This window comes from Lissotriton vulgaris, chromosome 3_1 (assembly GCF_964263255.1).
Source record: "Lissotriton vulgaris chromosome 3_1, aLisVul1.2, whole genome shotgun sequence".
Lineage (NCBI taxonomy): Eukaryota > Metazoa > Chordata > Amphibia > Caudata > Salamandridae > Lissotriton > Lissotriton vulgaris.
In genome coordinates this window covers 347,680,841-347,701,686 of record NC_141689.1, presented here as the reverse complement: position 1 = coordinate 347,701,686, position 20,846 = coordinate 347,680,841, and the positions used below count along the sequence as shown (strand labels likewise).

Genomic DNA, 20,846 nt, shown 5'->3' with positions numbered 1-20,846 from the left:
GATAGGTGATATGAGTGCTTGTGTTTCAGGCCGTCTCCTGCTCATCATCCAAGTTGCTTCTTTTTACCTCCCACCCGCCCACCGTTCTTGTTGCTGCTTCTTCCTCCCACTCCCTGCCCCCTCAGTTACTTCTACACCCTCACCCGCCCCGTCCGTGTTTCATCTTCGTTTGTGTACACATTTTACTTTTGTTAAGGAGCGAGAACTCTACTGCTGAAAAGTATGACGTTTGTTTTGCTTTTTACCCCCTATTTATTTTGTTTTCCCTGGATTCTTTTAAACTTGCTAATGAGGTTCAATAGGGTTCTGTTAATACGCATCCTTAGAGTTCTGTTAACACACATCCTTCGGCAAACGTTTTCGTTCTCCTGTCCCTCACTGCTTCTCTGGTGCTGCCACGTGTGGCTGTGTTCACCCCGACACGAAGGCTAACAGAGTGAGGTGGCATTCAGAGAGGAGTCAGTGGAGAAGCAGATATTGCCATATGGTTTCAGTGCTTCTGTAAGAGTTGAATTCACATCAACTCTCACGCATTCTAGGGATCTCCCACTTCTCTTAAGCATTGATTGCTGACCCCAGAGTATTCAATGCAGTCTCAAACTGGAAATCCTTTTTTTCGAATGCCATATATAATGCGGGAGGGCTGGATCTATACCTGCGCCTGAGAAGGCAAACAATTGCGCTAGCGCAGTCATGTCGGTTGCATCATTCATGTTCTCGTATTTGTTTCCTGTAAGGTGGTCTGTTAAGTAAAAATGTGCATGTTGGAAAACGGACAGCTTTAGCTGGAATACCACACTGAGTAGTGTCACATCACTAGGCTTTTCTTGTATTTACGTAGAGCGCAAATTCGACCTGAAGGATTTGGAGACCTTTACATGAGCCTCCGTTCCATACAGAAATATGAGTGCTTACGTTTCATGCCGTCCAACTCCCAGATCCCCGTCCACGATGCTTCTTTTTCCTCCCACCTCCATCCTCCCCGTTTCATCTCCACCCCAGCCACCCTCGTCTGTGTTCGGCTTGTACTACTGTGACAAGCGCTGAAATGAATGCCATTTGCGTGTCCTTTTTTTCTACTTGTTAGGTTTCTGCAGAATCACCATGAGGCATAGACTCCACAAAAGAAAGGTTCCACTTTCAATCTTATTTTTAGTAACCAAGAACGCCCACTACAGTAAGAGCAGCCCATGGGCCCACGTGGGCATGGTTGTAAATGTTTCCCTTCATTGGAGTGTGTGGATTTCCTAACAAACCTGTTCACTTTTTTTACCGCCAAACACTATAACAATACAAGGGATATGGTAACTGTTGTGCGCTGCTTTCAGTGTGCGTTTGTTTCATAAACATGCAGCATTTTATAATCAAGTCCTTGCTGTGCTAGTGATGAAAGGTGGTGTGGACACATATACTTTCGTTTTCCTTATTTTTTGACATGGTAAAATGGGGACCGGTTGTAATTTTGTGGTGTAAGAGACCACCAAGACATGTACTTTTAAAACCAAAGCTAGAACTTGTGGGTTAAGAATAGTTTTGATAGCACATGGATGTATTTCTTACACAGCAGTATTACTTTTGGGGATTGTTGTTTGGAAAATAATATTAAAGTAAATCAAAACCTGTAACATACTCTCTGTCCAGAAAAGCAGTCTTACTAGGAGTACTATGTGATGCAAAAACGCATTATGCACCATTTGTCACGCAGCCATTTCCTTGGGCATTGGCTGCACAAAAGAACTAGCATGGTTAAAAACACCTAGTCAACAAGGATCGTCAAAGCCAATGGTTCTTGCCTGTGCGAGAGTTTTTGACTTTGTTAATTTCTTTTAGCCTTGCTGTACAGCTGTGTGGCTGTGCAGCAAGGCTAAAAGTAAAGTCAGAAAAAAATCACTAAGGCTTCATGGCACTTTTTTCTAACTTTACCTTTAGCCATGCTGCACAGCCACACTGCTGTACAACATGGCTAAAAGACATTAGCAAATCCAATAGCTTACGTATAGATGAGACCTATTGGCCTTTACAGTGCTTGTTACTTAGGCGTGTAAGAAGTTCATTGTTTGTAATATTTGTTTCATGTTTTAAGAGTTGAAACAACTTCACATCATAAGCATATATTGTCTTCATAGTACATATCTTTAATTATGAATAACAAGTACCTGAATCTGAGTTTACTACACAGTTTAGTGACACAGCTGGGCACTGTGATTACCAGAAGCGATACATATGTACATTCCGAGTTTACTTCTGGGAAATGAGGTTTTGCGTGCTAAATTGGTGCTCTCCACCCAAAATGTAGAATGTTTTGGAATGTACCACATGTTTTTCCCCTTACTGGACCAACCGACATTCATTAGGACAAAACTGATGAGCTGCAATGTTTACTACATAGCTCAGAATCCACTCGTGCACATACAGGGCTTCACCCATACTCATGCCAAATACCCTCACTTTGAGTCAGACTTTTTGTCCCAGAAGTCATTTGTGTCTGCAATAAGATAACAAAGGCCACATGTACAAAAAATGTTGCCGGTCGTAAACGGGCCGATGCGCAGGCTCTGTCCGTTTGCAAACTCAAAAGACTTCTTGACATGTACATTGCCCAAATAGAGATTCAGTAACTTGTTACTGAATGGCTATTTGGGTTTTGCAATTCGCTATTAGGAAGGGGCATGTTAAGGGCCTCCCTTCCTAAAAGCGACTTTCTCTGTCCTGTACAAATGTTTTGTGACCGAAATGCGGTCGCAAAACATTTGCTTTTTTCTACCAAATTCAATTTGGTGGTAATCCTTTGCGAATGAATTTGAAAACGTTTTTTAGGAGCATGGTCCCACGGACCACGGCCTACTCTTGAAAAATGAAACTGAAACATTTCATTTTTTCTTTTTGAAACACATCCCATTTTCCTTAAAGGAAAATGGGCTACGTTTAAAAATCAAACAAACAAAAAAAAACATTGCTTTTTTGAAAAGCGGATACAGACATGATGGTCTGCTGTCCCGAGCCGGCCACCATCAATGTATTTTTAGCGATTCCCAATGAGTTACATATTGCTAACTACCTCATCAATATTAATGAGGGAGTTCTATTTACGAGCCACTGGAAATCGCAAATGAAATAGAGTAGAGTTTCACATATTTCAAATTGCAATTTCTTCATCACGATTCGCATGGAATAACAGCTAGGAACTCGCAATTTCTAACGTACGTAAATATGGCCCAATTACTCACAGGAAAAGTGGTATTATCTAGGAAAATTCAGAAGCTGTTCACAGCTAACACAGTAGTAAGATCATGGCTACCAATTCGCTAAAATGCCAGGGATACACAAAGTACCATCATGCATTTTTAGGGTCGCGACTGCAAGAGCATGCTGTAGCGCATGTGTCTCGCTTGTGAGACACTATTGTTAACAAAGAAGGGCTTGGAGCCGCCCGTTGCCTGCCATTTGTTAGACAGCATGGCATTTTTCTTTAAAGCTTGGTAATTCGTCACTGCAGGCCTAGCATCCAAATCTACCCAACTCCTATTTGTCCCACTCCAATCCACGCCACTAAGTCTTACCCACCCCACTCTGATCCAAAGCACTCACCTCAATCCAAAACTCTCACCTAAATCCAATTCCACTCAAATCTACCACACTCTTATCCTCCCATCCAACCCCACTCCAATATGCCCCACTCAAATACACCCTACTTCATTCCAAAACAGTCTGCCGACTCCAATCTTACCCACTCCAATCCGAAACCCAATCCAAAACAATTTGACCCCTCTAAAATCTTCCCCACTTCAATCCCCAAAAATATTCTGCCCCACTCCAATCTGCCAACACCAATCCAAAACAATCTGCCCTATTCTGATCTACCCACTCCAATCCAAAACGATCTGTCCCATTCCAATCTGCTCCACTCCATTTGTCCCCACTTCAATCCAACACAATCTGCCCCATTCCGATCCAACACAATCTACCCCATTTCAATCTGCTCCACTGCAATCTAAAACAATCTGTCCCACTCGATTCCTAAACAATCTGTCCCACTCCAGTCTGTCCCACTCTAATCAGTCTGCCCTACTCCAATCTGTCACATTCCAATCCAAAGCAATCTGCTCAACTCAACCTAAAACTATTTGCCCCACTTCAAACCAAAACAATCTGCCCAACTCCAATCCAAAGCAATTTGCTCCACTCTAATATGCTCCAATTAATCCAAAACATTCTGCCAACTCAAATACTCCTATCCAAAACAATCTGCTCTACTCCAATTTGCCCTCAACAATCCAAACCAATCTACCTCACTCCAATCCAGTCCACCTTGCCCCAACTCACAGACTCCATCCCAATTCACCCTACTCCACTCACTCCAATCCAATCTGCCCACCACCCCACTCCAATCCACCCTACTCCAATCCAATCCACTTTACTCCCATCCAATCCACCTTACTCCCTCCCCATTCCACCCCACTCTAATCCAACCTACTGTATTCCAAAACAATCTGCCCCACTCTATTCCAAAGCAATTTGCCCCCTCAAAAACAGTCTGCTCCACTTCAACCTAAAACAATCAGCCCCACTCCAACCCAAAATAATCTGTCCCACTCCAGTGTGACCCACTCCAATTCAAAACAATTTTACCCACTCCGATCTAAAACAATCTACCTCACTCCAATACAAAACAATCTGCCCCACTCCAACTGGCCCCACTTCAAATCAAAACAATCTGCGCCTCTCCAATCCAAAACAATCTGCCTGACTCCAATCTGCCTGATTCTAATCCAAATAATCTGCCCCACTGTAATCCGCCTCACTCTAATCTGCCCCACTGCAATCCAAAACAATCTGCCCACTCCAATCCATCCCACTCTAATCCAAAACAATCTCCCCAACTCCAATCCAGCCCATTCCAATCCAAAACATTCTGCCCCACTCCAATCCTCCCCACTCTAATCCACAACAATATACCACACTCAAATCCTCCCAACTCCATTCTGCCCCACTCCAATCCAATCCAAACCATATGCCCACTTCAGTTTGCCCCACCTCCAATTTAAAAGAATCAGACCCACTTCAATCCCAAAGAATCATCCCCACTGCAATCTGCCCCACTCCAGTCCAAAAGAATCTGCCGTACTCCAGTCCAAAAGAATCTGCCCTACTCCTGTAATAAACAATCTGCCCCACTCCACTCTGCCCCACACCAATCCAAAACCATCTCCTCAACTCCAATCCAAAACAATCTGCTGCCACCCTTATCAATACGCCCCTCTCCAATCCAAAACAATCTGCTTCTCTCAAATCTGCCCCACTCCAGTCCAAATCAATCAGCTGCACTCCAATCCAAAACAATCTGCCTCACAACATTCTGCCCCTGTCTAATCCCAAAACAATCCTCCCCATTCCAATCGACCCAACCCCACCCACTCCAATCCACCCCACAGCAATCAATCAAGCTAAATCCAATCTAACCCACTCCGCATCACCCGACCCCAGTCCAATCCACCCCACAAATCCAGTTCACCCTGCCCCAATCCAGTTCACCTCACCCCAATTCAATCCATCCCACTCAATCCAATCCACCTCACTCTAATCCAGTCCACCCCAGTACCATCCAATCTGCTCAACTCCAGTCCACCACACCCCAAGCCAGTCCATTCCACTCATGCAAGTCCATTCCATTCCACCCCACCTCACTTTATTCCTCCCCAGTCCACCACATTACAATCCAGTACACCACACTCAATCAATGTCACCCTACTCCAATCTACCCCATCTCAATGCAATCTGCCCTACTCTCCATTCCAACCCACCTTAATCCCATCCACATCAGCCCACTCCACCCCATTTCAATCCACCCCACTACAATCTAATCCACTGCATCCAGTCCACCTCTCTCCAATCCACTCCTCCAACATACCCCACCCTTCCCCAATTGACCCAACTCCAGTCCAATCCATTTTACTCCAGTCCTATCCACTCTAATCCACTCCACGGTAACCCAGCCTAGTCCACTTCATACCTAGTTCAGTCCACCCTACTCAATCCATCCAACCCACCACACTCCAATCCACCCTACCCCAGTCCAGTTCACTCCAGTTCACCCTACTCCAGTCCAGTTCACTCCACTCAGTCCAATCCACACCACTCTAATCCAATCCATCCACTCCAGTCTACCCCATTCCAGTCTACCCGATCCAGTCCAGTTTCATCTACCTCAATTCATTGTAGTCCACCCCACTCCAGTTTAGTTAAATTCACCCTACTCCACTGATTCACTGCAGTCCTACTCCAATACAGCCCAATCTACCCAAACCCAGTCCCATCACTCCAATCCACCCACCCCAAAGCAATCTAATCCACCCACTCCAATTCACCCCAATCAAATTCACCTCACCCCATTTCAGTCCACTCCAATCCAAACCAATCGACCCTATCCAGTCCATCCACCCCAATCCACAATCCAATCCACCCCACTAACTCAATCCACTCCAACCCACTCCACCCCATCCCACCCTACTCCAAGCCACTCCACTCAACTCTATACCAGTCCACTCTACAACACTGCACTCTACAACACTATGCCACTGAACTCTACACACCTCTACAACACTCTACTCCTGCAAATAGAGTCCACAACACTCTACTTCCACCACTCCACTCTAGAACAGTCTACACCACTAACATTTAGCGATGCGGAACAGCAGCAACACTGGTTTACAAATTGGCTAAAAACTTTGCCAGTGCTTTTTTTTTTTACCTCTGCTGGTACTACAGGGTTTATCCTCTTTCCCACCTCTAGCCACTTATTATCCTCCTATTTTCTATTACAGTAGACCGTATGAACAATAAACAGTACACCAGATCCCTCTTTACTTTGTGTTACTGCTACTGCCTTTATGACCCCTGACATCAGATGTAACCGTGGTAGTGCCAGAGTATCATAGGGAAAACATGGCCGCTACACTCTAAGTGACCGTTGTAGGTGAGACAAAGCTACTCCAAGAATAAGCTTTATGAATTGGGCCCTTTCTCTCAGCTTATCAGCACAGGTGTCCTAGTTTAAAGGAAGCATCCAGTGAAATTTTCCATTTACCTTCTTTTCTTATGCGACCACAATGACTTGTTCTTTCCTCAGCATTCTGTGATTTTAATTATTTTCCTGACATTTTGCTTTACATGTTGTTTTTTGTTCTTAGCCGTTACCTGAAGATGCGGCCAATGGGGAGATCCTTAATTATGAAGTCCAGTGGACCGCACTGAATGGGAATTCTTTGCCGGAGAGGCGCCTTGTTGGTATCCCGCAGAACACTACACAGATAAACCTTGCCAACAAAGATTACATCATCAGTGTTGTGGCAAGTAACGCTGCCGGAGTTTCCCCCCCTGCAAACCTATCTACACTAGAGCTTACAAGTGGTGAGTTTTCAATGTGGACTCAATTATTGCTTATTGCTTATAATACGAGACCACATCTCCAGTGCCTTACCATTGTCCGTAGTTCAATTGTTCTATTCATGAAAGGTGAACAAAACCTGAGAATTCTAATTATATTCAATGCCCACGCTCATTGTTGCACCTTGCAGAGAATAACTTCAACAATTTAACACTTTTATAAAAACATTTTCTTGTGTAAAGTGTTTAATTTCTAGTTTCTTCATTATTTTTCTGCTCTTTTTTACTAAAGCTATCCAAACAGTCCAAAGCAGTTGTGAAAACGTGCCATCTTTCTTGCATGGTATGCCCCCACGTTTTGCTGAATTGCTTGTGCTTTGACTGAGCGTGCCCTGTGCTCCTGCCAATCGGGGGCCCAGGGCCTGTGTTCCTTCCCATAAACTGTGTTGAAACTAAAACCCAATTGGCATATTTGGCCACATGTCAGTCCCTGGTAAATGGTACCCTAGGTACCCAGGGCATTGTGACCAGAGAAGACTCCTAAGGGCTGCCGCACTTATTGTGCCACCCTTAGGGGCCCTGTACCATGACACTCACAAACTGCCTTTGCAGGCTGAGTGTCCTGGTGCAGGACTAAACACAGAGTCGACATGGCACACATTCCTGTGTGTCATGCCCACAAACGCATTGCCCTGGCGTACATCAGTCACCCCTCTAGCTGGGTGCACTATGCCAGTGGTGTGGGGACAGGTGCATGAGCCCTGTGCCCCTACAGTACCCAGGGCCATTCTTGGGCACTGTAAGTGCAGTGATTCCATTAAGAGTATATGGTGCTGGGAAGTTGTCATTACGAACTACACTACACCATGATGGCTACACTGAAGACTGAGAAGTTTTATATCAAACTTCTCAGCACATTAAACCCACACTGATGCCAGTGTGCGATTTAATGCCAAATGCACTTCAGAGGGCATCTTAGAGATGCCCCCTGAATCCTAACCAACTTCCAGTGTCCTGGCTGTGTGGCTACCGAGGCTGCCACCACCAGACATGTTTCTGGACCCCTGGGTAGAGAGTTTGCCACTCTCTGGGGCCTGAAACAATGCACATCCTGGGACGAGATGCCAAGCCTCCTCCCCCAGGATGGGCAGGGGAAGCTTCAAAGGCATGCTGCCTTTTGTGAGCTTCCCCAGGCCAACTGCTGTACTCGGCAACTGGCTCCCACCGGTTCTGACCGCCACTCTGGCGGGAAGCCAGGCGGGAAACCCTAGGTGAGGAAAGGGGGTGTGCCAGCCAGTGCCAACTCCACCTCGCGAGGTGAAGTACAACTCCAGCCCACCGCCATCTTGAGTATGGGGAGCCCTGCCCAATCAGAGCTAGGCCCCTGCCCCCCTCCCCCCTCCCCCAGGAGAGGAGCAGGATAGGGGTGTATTCACCCCAGGACAGGGACCCATTTGTCCTTGCCCTTGCCCTACCTGTAACGCCCCTAAATTGTCCCTGCTGGACAACGGGGAAACAGCGGCCCTCATCCTCCTGGACCTGTCAGCCGCCTTCGACGCGGTCTGCCACCACACACTATAAACAGGCCTCCACAATGCCGGGATCCAAGAGAAGGCCCTGGACTGGACCACCTCCTTCCTCTCCGGCAGAACACAGAGCTTTCGCCGCCGCCCCCCTCCCCTCCTAAGCCACCGAGATCATCTGCAGCGTACCCCAGGGCTCATCCCTCAGCCCAACTCTGTTAAACATGTACATGGCACCGCTCGCCCACGTCGCCCGTCGGGATGACCTGAACATCATCTCCTACGCTGATGACACCCAGCTGATTCTCTCGCTCACCAAGGACCCCCACACCGCCATAACCAACCTTCACGAAGGAATGAAGGCCGTCGCTGAATGGATGAGGAACAGCCGACTGAAGCTGAACTCTGACAAGACGGAGATGCTCATCCTCGGATCCACCCCTTTGGCCTGGGACGACTCCTAGTGACCCAACCGCACTGGGAACCGCCCCAACACCCACCAACCATGCACGCAATCTAGGGGCCATCCTCGACTCCACCCTCTCCATGACTAAACAGGTCAACGCCGTCTCCTCCTCCTGCTTCAACACCCTCCGCATGCTCCGCAGGATCTACAGGTGGATCCCCACTGAAACAAGAAGAACGGTCACCCAGGCCCTCGCCAGCAGCAGGTTGGACTACGGAAACACCCTCTACGCAGGAGCCTCGGCCAAACTCCTGAGACGGCTCCAACGCATCGAGAACTCCTCTGCACGCCTGATCCTCGACATCAACTGACTTGGCCCCAGCCCTACCGGCCTGTTGATCCTTGAACCTGCTCCTGCTAAAACCCTGGCGTCTCCTGCGGACAGCAACCCCGAAAACCCCAGAGGACCTGCCTGCCTTGCTCATCTAAAGACTGGGACTCCCATGAGCAGTGGTTCTTCTCAAACACCAACAACCCCTGGTGCCAAACAGGAACCGCGAATCCAGCACACTCTGCACCCGCCGAGCCGGCCTGTGCCTGAGTGGACAAAGACCCTGAGGACATCCTCCCGGTGACTGTGACCCAGAATCCAGTGCCCAAAAACCCTCCTCGATGATCCTAACGACGCCTGCAGCCTCCCAACCAGGGACCCCTCCAACTGCAACCAGCTGAGGGTAAGATTTCCTGACGTCCAAAGACACCCCAGCGAACACGGAACCCTGTGCCCAACTACTGGGTGTCTACCTATCCTCCAAGATCCCAACTTACCTCTCGAAGTGGTGGTCGCACCTAAAGAATATCCGTCTCCGAGCCTGCAGCCTTTGTTCAACTTTCAAGTCTCCCATTAAATAACATTGAGTGCCCGAAGGCCCACAAGCACCCTGCACCCAGCTTCCCGAGTGCCGCTGGAAGTGCAGCAACTACCCTACTCTACTTCCCCACTTGCCCTGTGTAAGTGACCAGGAGATCAGCTCTCACAGCCGCGTGGCCTGCCTGCTAGCAGCCACCAACCGAAGGCCCCCTATTCACCATAGGATAACATTGGACCTACTCTCTCTGCACCCAGCTGCCCCTGTGCCACTGAGGGTGGAACAACTGTACCTACCTGACCCTGGGAGACCCCTGAGTCTCTGCCCAGAACCTTAACTGTGCCAGTCGAGTACTAACCAAAAGCCGATAACTCACTTTTCTTCCATAGGGAAACATTGACTGGTTTCACTTAGAAATTGTTCTAAGTGAGGAGTTTTGAAACTTTTAAATATTCATCTAAAATCAGTCGAACAACTAATTCCGATTTACTCACCTGTTATCATGATAGATCCCAGTGCTGTATCTTTCAGCCCAGCACTGAACCTGAAAAGTAATTATAACCGTGATTTACTGTTCACTTAATTTTCCTCCATAGGAAACCATTGTCTGGTTTTCACCAGAAAAACTTAAGTGTCCAATTTCTAAACTTACAAATATTCCTTAAAAATCGCCTGTATGACTTAAACGCATTCTTTCAATTGTTTACAGGAGACTTACCAGTGCTGGATCCAGGATCCAACACTGAGTAAGAAAAAGTAACAATAAAATTACTTACCTGCTAAGTGAATTTCCTCCCGTAGATAACATTGGTGAGTCTATGTGAAAAAGTGTCAACTTTTAAAATACTATAATATTCCTTAAAAATCACAACTGTAACCAAAACGCATTTACTCAATTGTTTACAGGAGATGTCCCAGGACTGAATCTAGGATCCAGTCCTGTGGTTCGAAAAGTAATCCATCAAGTAATCTATTGCATTTAACTAGAAATTCCCATTGAGCTCAATGCCACATTGTGCTTGAAATTGTATTGCCTATTGCAACAACTGTAGCTATTGTATTCAAAAGTCTATTGCCTATTTGAAAAGTATTTAACTAAAGTAACTCATACTGAGAAAGTATATTTTGATACCTGTTGTTGGTTCTAAAATAAAACAGCTACATATTGTTTTACAAACAATTGGCCTAGAGTTCAATTCTTGAGTGTATGCGACTATTTGCTGATTGAATGTGTACAACAAATGCTTAACACTGTCCTCTGATACTGCCATACATCTCGACCAAGCTACTACTTTAGAGAGTATCGCTATATCTAACTTTAGCCTCTCCCATACCTCTGGGGACTGTGGACTCTGTGCACACTGTACCTTACTTTGATCCAGTATATACAGAGCCACTTTCTTACAGCAGTATTTCAATTACTGCTTTCAAAAAACATTTATCTGAAAAAAGCTAATTGTCCCCAAATAGACGTAACAATATATTCCTAACGTGTGGGCTACTGTATAGTATGTTTTATGCTTTGCCACCTTAGGATTCTTGTGAAATTTAAAACCTAATGAGGTTTAGGCCTTATTGATTATGATGTGTCGTTTCACTAGAACCCTTTAATGGCAGTAAAGACCCATATTACACAGTTACTCGTTCGGGTTTCACTCGAAGGTCAATAATGGGTAATTCTGCTCAGAAAACTCACATATGCTTAGAAAATTACTGACAAATGACACTTAACGTGCAGTTATGGTTAGGAACCTCAGCCATATTGCCACTGAAATGATCCAGTTATGAGTGGTTAAGCACACATGATTGACAGTACATTTTAGCAATCAACATCAATGACATAAAGAGACTTGGCACTGTGCATCATGAGGTTTGAAATTCCATTATGGATTCATGAATCTGAAAAAACAAAGTCCAACTTTAAGGGCTAAACCGTATCCCCTGTGAGGGATGGCCACCCAGGCAGTTTGTGCTCGCAAATATTTCAACCTCACACCTAAAAATCACAGCCTGCCCTTGAGTGAGCAGTTTCAGAGGAGTTTTAGTCCTACTCCACACCCAAAAAAGAAAAAGCCAAAGAAGCAACCCGCACCTCTACTTGCAGTGTCGTCTTCATGGTCACTATCCCCGGCACAGTCTACTCTAAACAAACAGATTCAGATCAGGTCCCCACTGCAGATCAGCCATAAATATATGAAGACCCAATACCCGCAGATGGCGAAGGTGACCCTTGACATGACTATCATGTGGACCCCTCAGGTGACCCGTCTTAGGAGTAATACCCAGTCAGGCCATCCCTACCCGATAACACAAACACATAACAAGCTTTTATGCAATCGGCAGCAGATCACCACAAGCTCAAGCTCAGTGTAGTGGAAGAAGAAAATTACTTTACCCTTGAGGCACTCTCAAAAATGTGAGCCATGGGGGGCGTGGCTAGCAGCCAAGCATGGCGGCTGCGTAGCGAAAGAGCTCATGAAGCGTAGCGGCTAATTTCATTAATCCGTCCTTCCCATCCGCATTAATTCCACCCGGAGAGGCGGATCCCATAACCGGAGGGCAGCCGGCATCATCCAACCTGATCCCGGAGTCAATCCGAAGTCGGGAACCGGCGCGACTCGGTAGCGCTGGATTGGGGCCTGCGAACATTGGACAGGCACCGGCCTGGAGTGTGCAAGGGCCCCGGCGGAAGTGTGAGGAGGTCCGCCTCAGGGAGCGGAAGTTGACCGGACCGCCGAAGGGCTGGAAACAGAACCCCTAGCGAACAGAGCCACACACACACCGACCGGCAACAGGGTCTCGCCGGCCGCCTGCTTGCAACACCGGGATCATGGCAAGAGATCGGATTGCCTCATCGGGGGTGTGGTGGGGCGGCCTATAGGTGGACTAAAGCTCTCCCCAAGGTGGGGCATGTATGGCAAGGCCCGGATGAGTTGTGGGGAGCGGAGGTAGAGCTCCGAATAGGAGAAGATTGCTGTGGCCTCATAACGCCGCCGTGAGAGAGACTGCAGAAGGGGCACCGCAATAAGGCGTGACCGGCCACCATTTTCACCATCCAGAGGACAAGGGAAAGAACGCAGGAGCATCTGCAGGCCACTCTGCGCTACGAGAGTTTGGGGATCTAGGCACACATCGCCAACTCAGACAACGGAGGGCCCGAGAAACCGCGGACAGAGACGGTGTGATTCAGACACTGTGGAAACGATACTGGGGGCGGAGGTGGTGACGGGAGCGCCTCCTTGGGACTGTGCCGCGGCCAAACTGCACAAGAACACAACTTGCCCGCATTGCTGACATACGGCAAAACAAGGAGGCAAATGGACCTACAGTGACGACACTCAGGTGGTGAGAAGGCAGCGGCCCGCATGGAACTTGTTCTCTCAAAGCCCCCCTCCCCCCCCCCTATTTCACACCGATGGAGAGCGGGCCATGAGCGACCGTCGCCAGGAATAACAAGGGCAAAAACGGGACCATATACCCTTTGCAAGGCCGCATCCAGAAGCATTGGACAACCACAGTTATCAGTTATCCAGTACCACACGTGGGAAGCCCGACGCACGCGGTGCTGCGGTCGATCCGGCACCCAAGATCAGGGGAAACGCTGTGACCCCCAGGGAGAGGACGAAGTGCTAGAGTGCACCACACTAACTGCAGCGCCGCAGGCTGGCAAGCACATGTGAGATCACTGTGAGTCAATACATTATAGCATCAGCATACGGAGGCCGCTCCCGAGGAGAATGTAATGTAAGGGCGACAGATCCAGTCGGCCTATAGCCAGGCGCTTCCCTGAGACACTTTGCTATCGACGCAGAGAACTTTAACTGAAGAGACGTCTCCCCAAGGTAGACCGCTGCTGCACAGTGTTGCTCGACACAGGGAAGGGGACGGATCGCGAATGACTCGGTGGGCACTGCTGCGGCTTAGCCCCCCCCGCGACTCGGCGACAGCAGTCGGCATGGCGGGCAGAGGGCCCAAAAATATGTCGACACAAGCCAATCTGGATAAGTACGCATATGAAAAGCATAAGCCGCAACAATCAAAGGGACGCACCTCCACGGGCAAAGGTCAAGATGCAGAGGGGGTCAAGAAAGTCACGCTGGAGGACATCATGAAGACATTATCCAGGTTACAAAAAAGGTATGCCGCATCGCTTTGATGCAATTTATTTTATGGATAAATGGATCGAGGACCTCTTTCTAAAAAATCTCCGACCTCTTTTTTTCTAAAACAGTTCCCATGGATTTGACTCATCCTGCCCTGATGAGAGTCCTGTGAATCAGACAGTGGGACTCGAAACGCGTCGGCATTTATTCATTTAAGACATTTAATGCCAATGACACCTGCTTATTACATGGCATTCACTCCCTGACTAAAAAAAGTGATACTGTAAACAGAGACTGGGGTGATATCTGAAAAGCTCTTTTTTCGCCCCACAGGAATTGCATTGATGATTCAGTTTTTTGTTGACTATTTGTTGGCAACTGTCAATCGATTTATTTTTGGAAGTTATGAGCACATATTTTCATATTTATAATTACATGTTTTGTATTGTAAATGTTTCTGATTTGTGGTTCACTATGTTGTAAACTGTATGGCAATATGTGAAGTTGATGACGGTCTTGTTCTGTCTAGATATAAAACAAATTCGATAATTAAATGAAAAGAAAAATGACATAAATCAAATGTCAGGATAAACTAATAACATTTTATTCATCCTCATTCAGGCATTAATTGTTGAATCAATACCAGAGGCCTAGGTAAATCCCCTTGTTCTATAGCATTTTGTGGCCCGACCTACTCTCTTTCCCATTGGGCCCAACCCCCCTTCTTTCTCTATAAAATGATGGCACTGCCGAGATTCCTGTACGCCCTGGAAAACACCGCATACCCGGTCGCGCCGCGATACTTCCAACAAGTCACAGCATTAGTCTCAAACTTACTATGGAGTAATCGACCGGCACAAATTGCACATATCAAGTTGACCAGAGGCTGGTATGAGGGGGGAATTGCGTTGCCGCACCTGCAGCTGTACTACTGGGCAGCACAGCTCAAAATCGTGAGCCAGTGGATACACGCACCGAGGGATGACCCAGCCTATAGGACTGACAGGGCGCAACTAGGAACTGACAGCATGCTGTCTGCACTATACAACAGACACCAGGCCACAAAGCTAATAGGACCCACGAGACACACAGCCATTTTGTGGCATACGGCGCAGGCAAAGTTGGGATGGAAGGGAAAGATTACTAAACTCACCCCGCTTTGGGACACAAAGGCACTAGGACGATTGAGAAAGAGTAAGGGGTTTGCACTGTGGGATAGCATCAGTATATCTACGGTGGGAGTTCTGTGGGATAAGGGAGCGATGATCCCTTTCACCAGGCTCCAGCAACAATATGCAATAGAAGGGGGTTCCCCAGGGCAAATAAGTGATATAGGCAGGAACGAAGGGGAAAATACAGGAGCAAATAGAAAGAATCACCCTGCCAATCTTGATAAATGGTGGTCCCAGGTGGGATCCAGTTCAGATTAAAGGGGAGCAATATCCAATGAATATCCGAGACCAAGGGAGCAGACAGACCACCATTTATCAAGATTGGCAGGGTGATTCTTTCTATTTGCTCCAGCAACAATATGACCTGGGTCCAAACGAAACATACAGATATGTGCAGATCAGACACGCATTGTTACAGGCAATACCGGCAGACACCGAGGTCCCGGAGTCATCACCGTTGTAGGATAGACTACTCACGGATTACATGCAAAGTGGAGCGACTTCCCTAACATACCGGAAATTGCTGAATAACCTGACAGACCCTACACTGAAATTGCGGGAGAGATGGGTGGTGGAAGTGGGCGATATCGATGACACGGAATGGAACGAGGCACTAGCGTCACCGAAAGAAGTGGGAATCTCGGCAAAACTCAGATTAGTACAACTTAAAATCCTTCACCGAATATATTACACTAGACCCTTGCTACATAAACTACATAGGGCGCCGCACCCATTCTGTCTTCGTGGCTGAGGGGAGGTGGGGACACTGCTCCACACACTCTGGGACTGCCCACTCATAGTTGAATATTGGCGTCAGGTGATGCACACTATCTCACAAACACTTCAAGTATCTCTGGTGCCAGAACCACATAAATGTCTACTGAATATCTGGGAACCAACTGATTTATCTAGAAATGGTCGCATATGGGGCACACTAGCCATTATTGTAGCCAAAAGAGACATCGCACAGAGGTGGGACGCATCAGACCTGCCCACGGTGTCGCTGTGGTGCAGAAACATGGACATGCTGATGTTCACAGAGCGGGCGGTGTATGTGCTTAGGGCCTGCCCCCGTAAATGGAACAAAGTATGGTCTACGTGGAATATATACAGAGGGGAGTTGTGTGACCCATTGCCGGAAGACGACAGTTTAAGCTCAGAAGAGGAGGAGGAAGGGGAGTAGATAGGGAATAGGAGGGGGTGCAGCTTGGGTGGGGGAGACCACGATACATTATGTTTATGAAGTACATCATGGGTCAATTTTATGTGCATATGGCTCTGAACAGTAAGTCGCCACAGATGTGATAATTGTCAACGTGTGATTTTTAATCTTGAACTCAGTTATAAGTTAAGCGTTTTAAAATAAAAAATTCTAGACCGGACACTTTGCCGAACTCAACACAGATTGCTGATGATCCTATTTTAGATTACTACGCCGCCGGACCCCAGGGTTGTCGGCTACAAGGCTGTGTATTAACGGATAATGCAGACATAGAATTTCAAATATCGGGGCCGTCCCTAGGGGTTGTAGGCCTAAGGCTGTGTTTTTCGTTGAAATTGCCAAATAAAGGTCTTTTAAAAAAAGAAAAATGTGAGCCATCTGTTTAAGTTTTCCAGTGCTGAAGAGTGTACTTAAATGCTCCAGTACAATTTCAGGGGTCCAGCAGAAGCAAACGTAATCACATTTAACTATAAAGCTTTTCTGCAAGACCCTGTATACCTTAGAGACCGTGTCCTATCTAATTCACTTGTTGTACATACTGCACGAACAAGAGCTTTCGCGTATGCAGTATACTCATTCGCCTGATTTGGGGGGTGAGGGGGCAAGACAATCATTGGCACAGGAAGTGGTTAGCAGTGGGGGGCAGCTACACAGTGGCGTGTTGCCAACTGCGGTGACTTACTTTAAAGATATGACTGTTATTAGTGGGAGGAGATGGAGGAGCTGGTTAAGCACCATTATGACGCTTACAAAAAGCAGAGGAAAAGATCATCCTGTAGGGCAAAATAATTTCAAATGCTTATACATGGAGTGTTACAGATACTGATGATTCTGCATCCATGGAGACCAGTATGTATGTATGTATATGGTATTTCCATAGGTATTTCTGTACTGAAAACCTAGCTAAAAGACAGCAACGTGCTGTACTTGGTCAAAGGCAAGCGTCAAAGTCTGCACAGTTAATGGATTGTAATGTGTCCTTTAAAAAAGTGATTCTTCAACTCGTTCCTAAATTGAAGCAGCATTTGGGCAGTCCTGATGGATACACAAATCCTGCTAAATAGATGGAAAAGGCCAGTTGTTTTGTGTTTTTCTGTATTACACTTAGGGGGTCATTATGATGGCGGATTCCCCGCATACTCTGGGCCGGCGGAAGGCACCGCCGGCCCGGAGTATGCGGGGAATCCGCCGAGGAGGCCTGAAAGACCCACCGCCAAATTAGGATGGCTGGTGGGTCTCACAATCTGTCCTCCACTTTTCCGCCGTGGTCGGAAGGCGACCACGGCGGAAAAGCACTAACATGGCTGGCGGTGTCTATCAGACACCGCCAGCCATATTAGGATGTAGGGAAAGTAATGCTTTTCCACGGCGGCTTTTCCGCCGTGGAAAAGCATACGGACATTCACTTTGGGGGCCCGTTGTGGGCCCCCTGGGTGAAGGTTGCGTGGGGGGTGCACATGGGGGGTACCTATGGTACCCCCCTGCCTTTGCGTGCACGAAGCGGCAGGCACCGCGCGGTGCCTGCAGCTTTGTGCATGCAAATGCACTGCTTTCATTTTTTACATTGCGGCGGGTGCTGCTTCAAGCAGCACCCGCCGCAATGTAAAACATACAGGATGTGACCGCCAGGGTGGCGGTCACATCCTAATTGCCATGGAGGGACCGCCGCTGCCCATGCGGACGGTCCCTCCTACTCAGGGGTGGCGGACGGACGCAAGTCCGTCCGCCATCCTAATCGACCCCTTAGTTTGCATTCTGTTGGTGTCCTGTTTGCAGTCTGGTGGTGTCCTGGCTGTGGCTGTTCCGAAATGCCACTAGAGGTGGTAAGCTAGTCTGCAAGATGAGCACCAGTGCTAGTTGCTATGGCTTTGTAAGTGATACAGCTAATTTTGAAGATAGTGCATGTGGCAACGGGAGCCAATGGAGTTCCATCATGGGGCTGTCATATGATCATATTTTTTCTGGCCCTGATGGAGTCTTGAACGATGTAGAGTAGGGCCTTGCCACCATCCAGATGCAAGAGTACACAGATTTGAGTAGTAATTCTGAAGTCGCTTTATGGAAGAAACTGTTCGACTTTCTTTAGAAGAGGGAGCTAGTACCAGGCAGTCTTTATTTTCTGACCATGTTATTTGAGGGAGAGGTTGGTGACGAGGGTGAAGTTATGAGGTTTGGCATTCAGTGACTGTTGTGCTTTGAAACCATCAAGGTCCATGCCATTGAGCCAGGTTTGTGCTTTTTGTTATTCTTGCCAAATAGAAATACTGTCTTAGTTGGGGTGAGCCTTAGGTAGGCTTTAGCCATCCAGTTCTGGATGATGTGCAAGCAATGGCATTGAATGTCTAAAGCAGAATAGACTTTCCAGTAGAGTTGTGGCTCATCGGCATATTGGTGAGTCCTGATGCTGTTACCTTTGAGTGAGCACCAAGCAGCTCCAGTACCACTAGCACATCTGCTTTACTACCACGTCAGGCTTATAGTGTCTAGATTCCAGCCCGATGTATATTTATTGGTTTGCCATTTACTATCACTATTGTAGATGAAGGGGAAAGGCATCATGGCTCACCTAAGCGTTAGCCTCTCAAGATTTATGGCCCCTCCCCACACTTAAATATAAAAAGCATATTATACTCTGCACATCTGATATCTGCCTCTTTTTATTTAAGACCGAGTTCAACATAGGAAACTCTCTTTAGGAGACCTCATTTTTGCATATCCCCTACCGCCTTAACCAATTTACAGCAAACCTTGGGAAAACCGGAGTAGTTAATGCAGCTTTTAACCTATGACAGTTGTTACAGATTGAACAAAGAGAGCACATTGAATCAGTATAGGTGTATAAAAAAATAAAGGTTTTTTTTTTTGCATTTACCATGGAAATCCAGTTGGCAGTTTTATCCTTCGATATCATTTGTTTGCAAATATTAGCATGTTCACAAAACAAAGCAAATAAAAACACATATTTTTGATTTTTGTTTTTAGATTAAATAAATGAATTAACTTTAGATATACATGAACATTGAAAGGATGAAATCAACCACAATGTTGGAGTGTTTGTGGTGCACGATCTATAAGAAGACGTAGAGATCCAAATTAGAAGGAATCTTCTCCTCCTCCCACCTTCTTGGCCTGACCATGAGGGAAAATAGCAGACCATTGCCAGATAGATTAGAGGTCAAAGGAAAACAGAATCCCTGGCTTTGCCAAGTTATCAGAGAATATTTTGCTGGCTGCGTCCACTTTACCATCTCCTTCAAACTTTTCACCTATGAGGGTATCCCTGCACTGGAGCAGGAACGTAGGTCGGGGGTGTTCTAGTTGAACAGCCAGGTCTTCCGTTTCTTGTGAAAGTTGAGTAGCGAAGGGGGAATCCTGATGTGTTTGAGGGAGTTAATTGCATGTCTTGGCGGCGTTGTAGGAGAAGGAGTGCCCTACTCACTTGCTTCTGTGGATGCGGGGAACACTTGTTAGGGCAAGTGGGGCGGAGCGTAGCTGTCTGGTTGTATGTTAGAGTTGAAGTCAGTTGTTGAGTTACGCAGGTCCGTTGTTGTGGAGGGCTTGGTAGTCGTAGACGAGCAGCTTTAATAGGCATCTTCCCTGGATGAGTTGCCAGTGTAGTTCTGCGAGGTAGGAAGTGATGTGCGCATTTCTGTGGTGTCTAGGATGAGTCTGGCAGCAGTGTTTTTAGATGCCAGCATAGAGCACTTTTCGGTAGTCTAGTCTGCTGGTTATGAGGGCCGGGGTGACAGTGGGTCGTGTGGACGTGGGGAGCCATTTGAAAATCTTGCTGAGTATGCGGAAGCCGCATGAGGTCACTGTGTTCACCTGTTTATTCTTTGTGAGTTTGTTGTCTAGGATGAAACGAGGTTTCTGGCCTGGTCTTTGGGGATGATTGTGCTTCCCAGTGCAGCTGCCCTTAGGCGGAGTCCCATGGGAAGCTCGTGTTTCTAAAGATCAGGGTCTCCACCAAAGAATATGGGTTTGTTTTTCTTTCTCAGCCTTTCCTAAAGGTCAAGCATTAACCCTGCCTTGCTGAAGAACAGAACGAGATATTTGTTTTAGCATCACCCTGTACATGACCTTATCAATCATCACCAAGTGTTGGCGAGTTTGATGTCCAAAGAAAGAAAGGGATGTTTACATTTTAAACTTTACTAGACATGCCCAA

The 20,846-nt window shown here is 47.0% G+C and overlaps 1 protein-coding gene across 2 annotated transcripts in view; it reads left to right on the top strand.

Annotated features, from left to right (window-relative positions):
- The window catches only part of LIFR (LIF receptor subunit alpha), a 611,573-nt gene that overhangs the window by 486,044 nt on the left and 104,683 nt on the right, over positions 1–20,846 (top strand). For both annotated transcript variants that reach the window (XM_086960553.1, XM_086960554.1), the window contains exon 14: positions 7,188–7,407. In XM_086960553.1, coding sequence (XP_086816679.1) covers positions 7,188–7,407 — 220 coding nt within the window. The remainder of the gene's footprint in view (positions 1–7,187; positions 7,408–20,846) is intronic.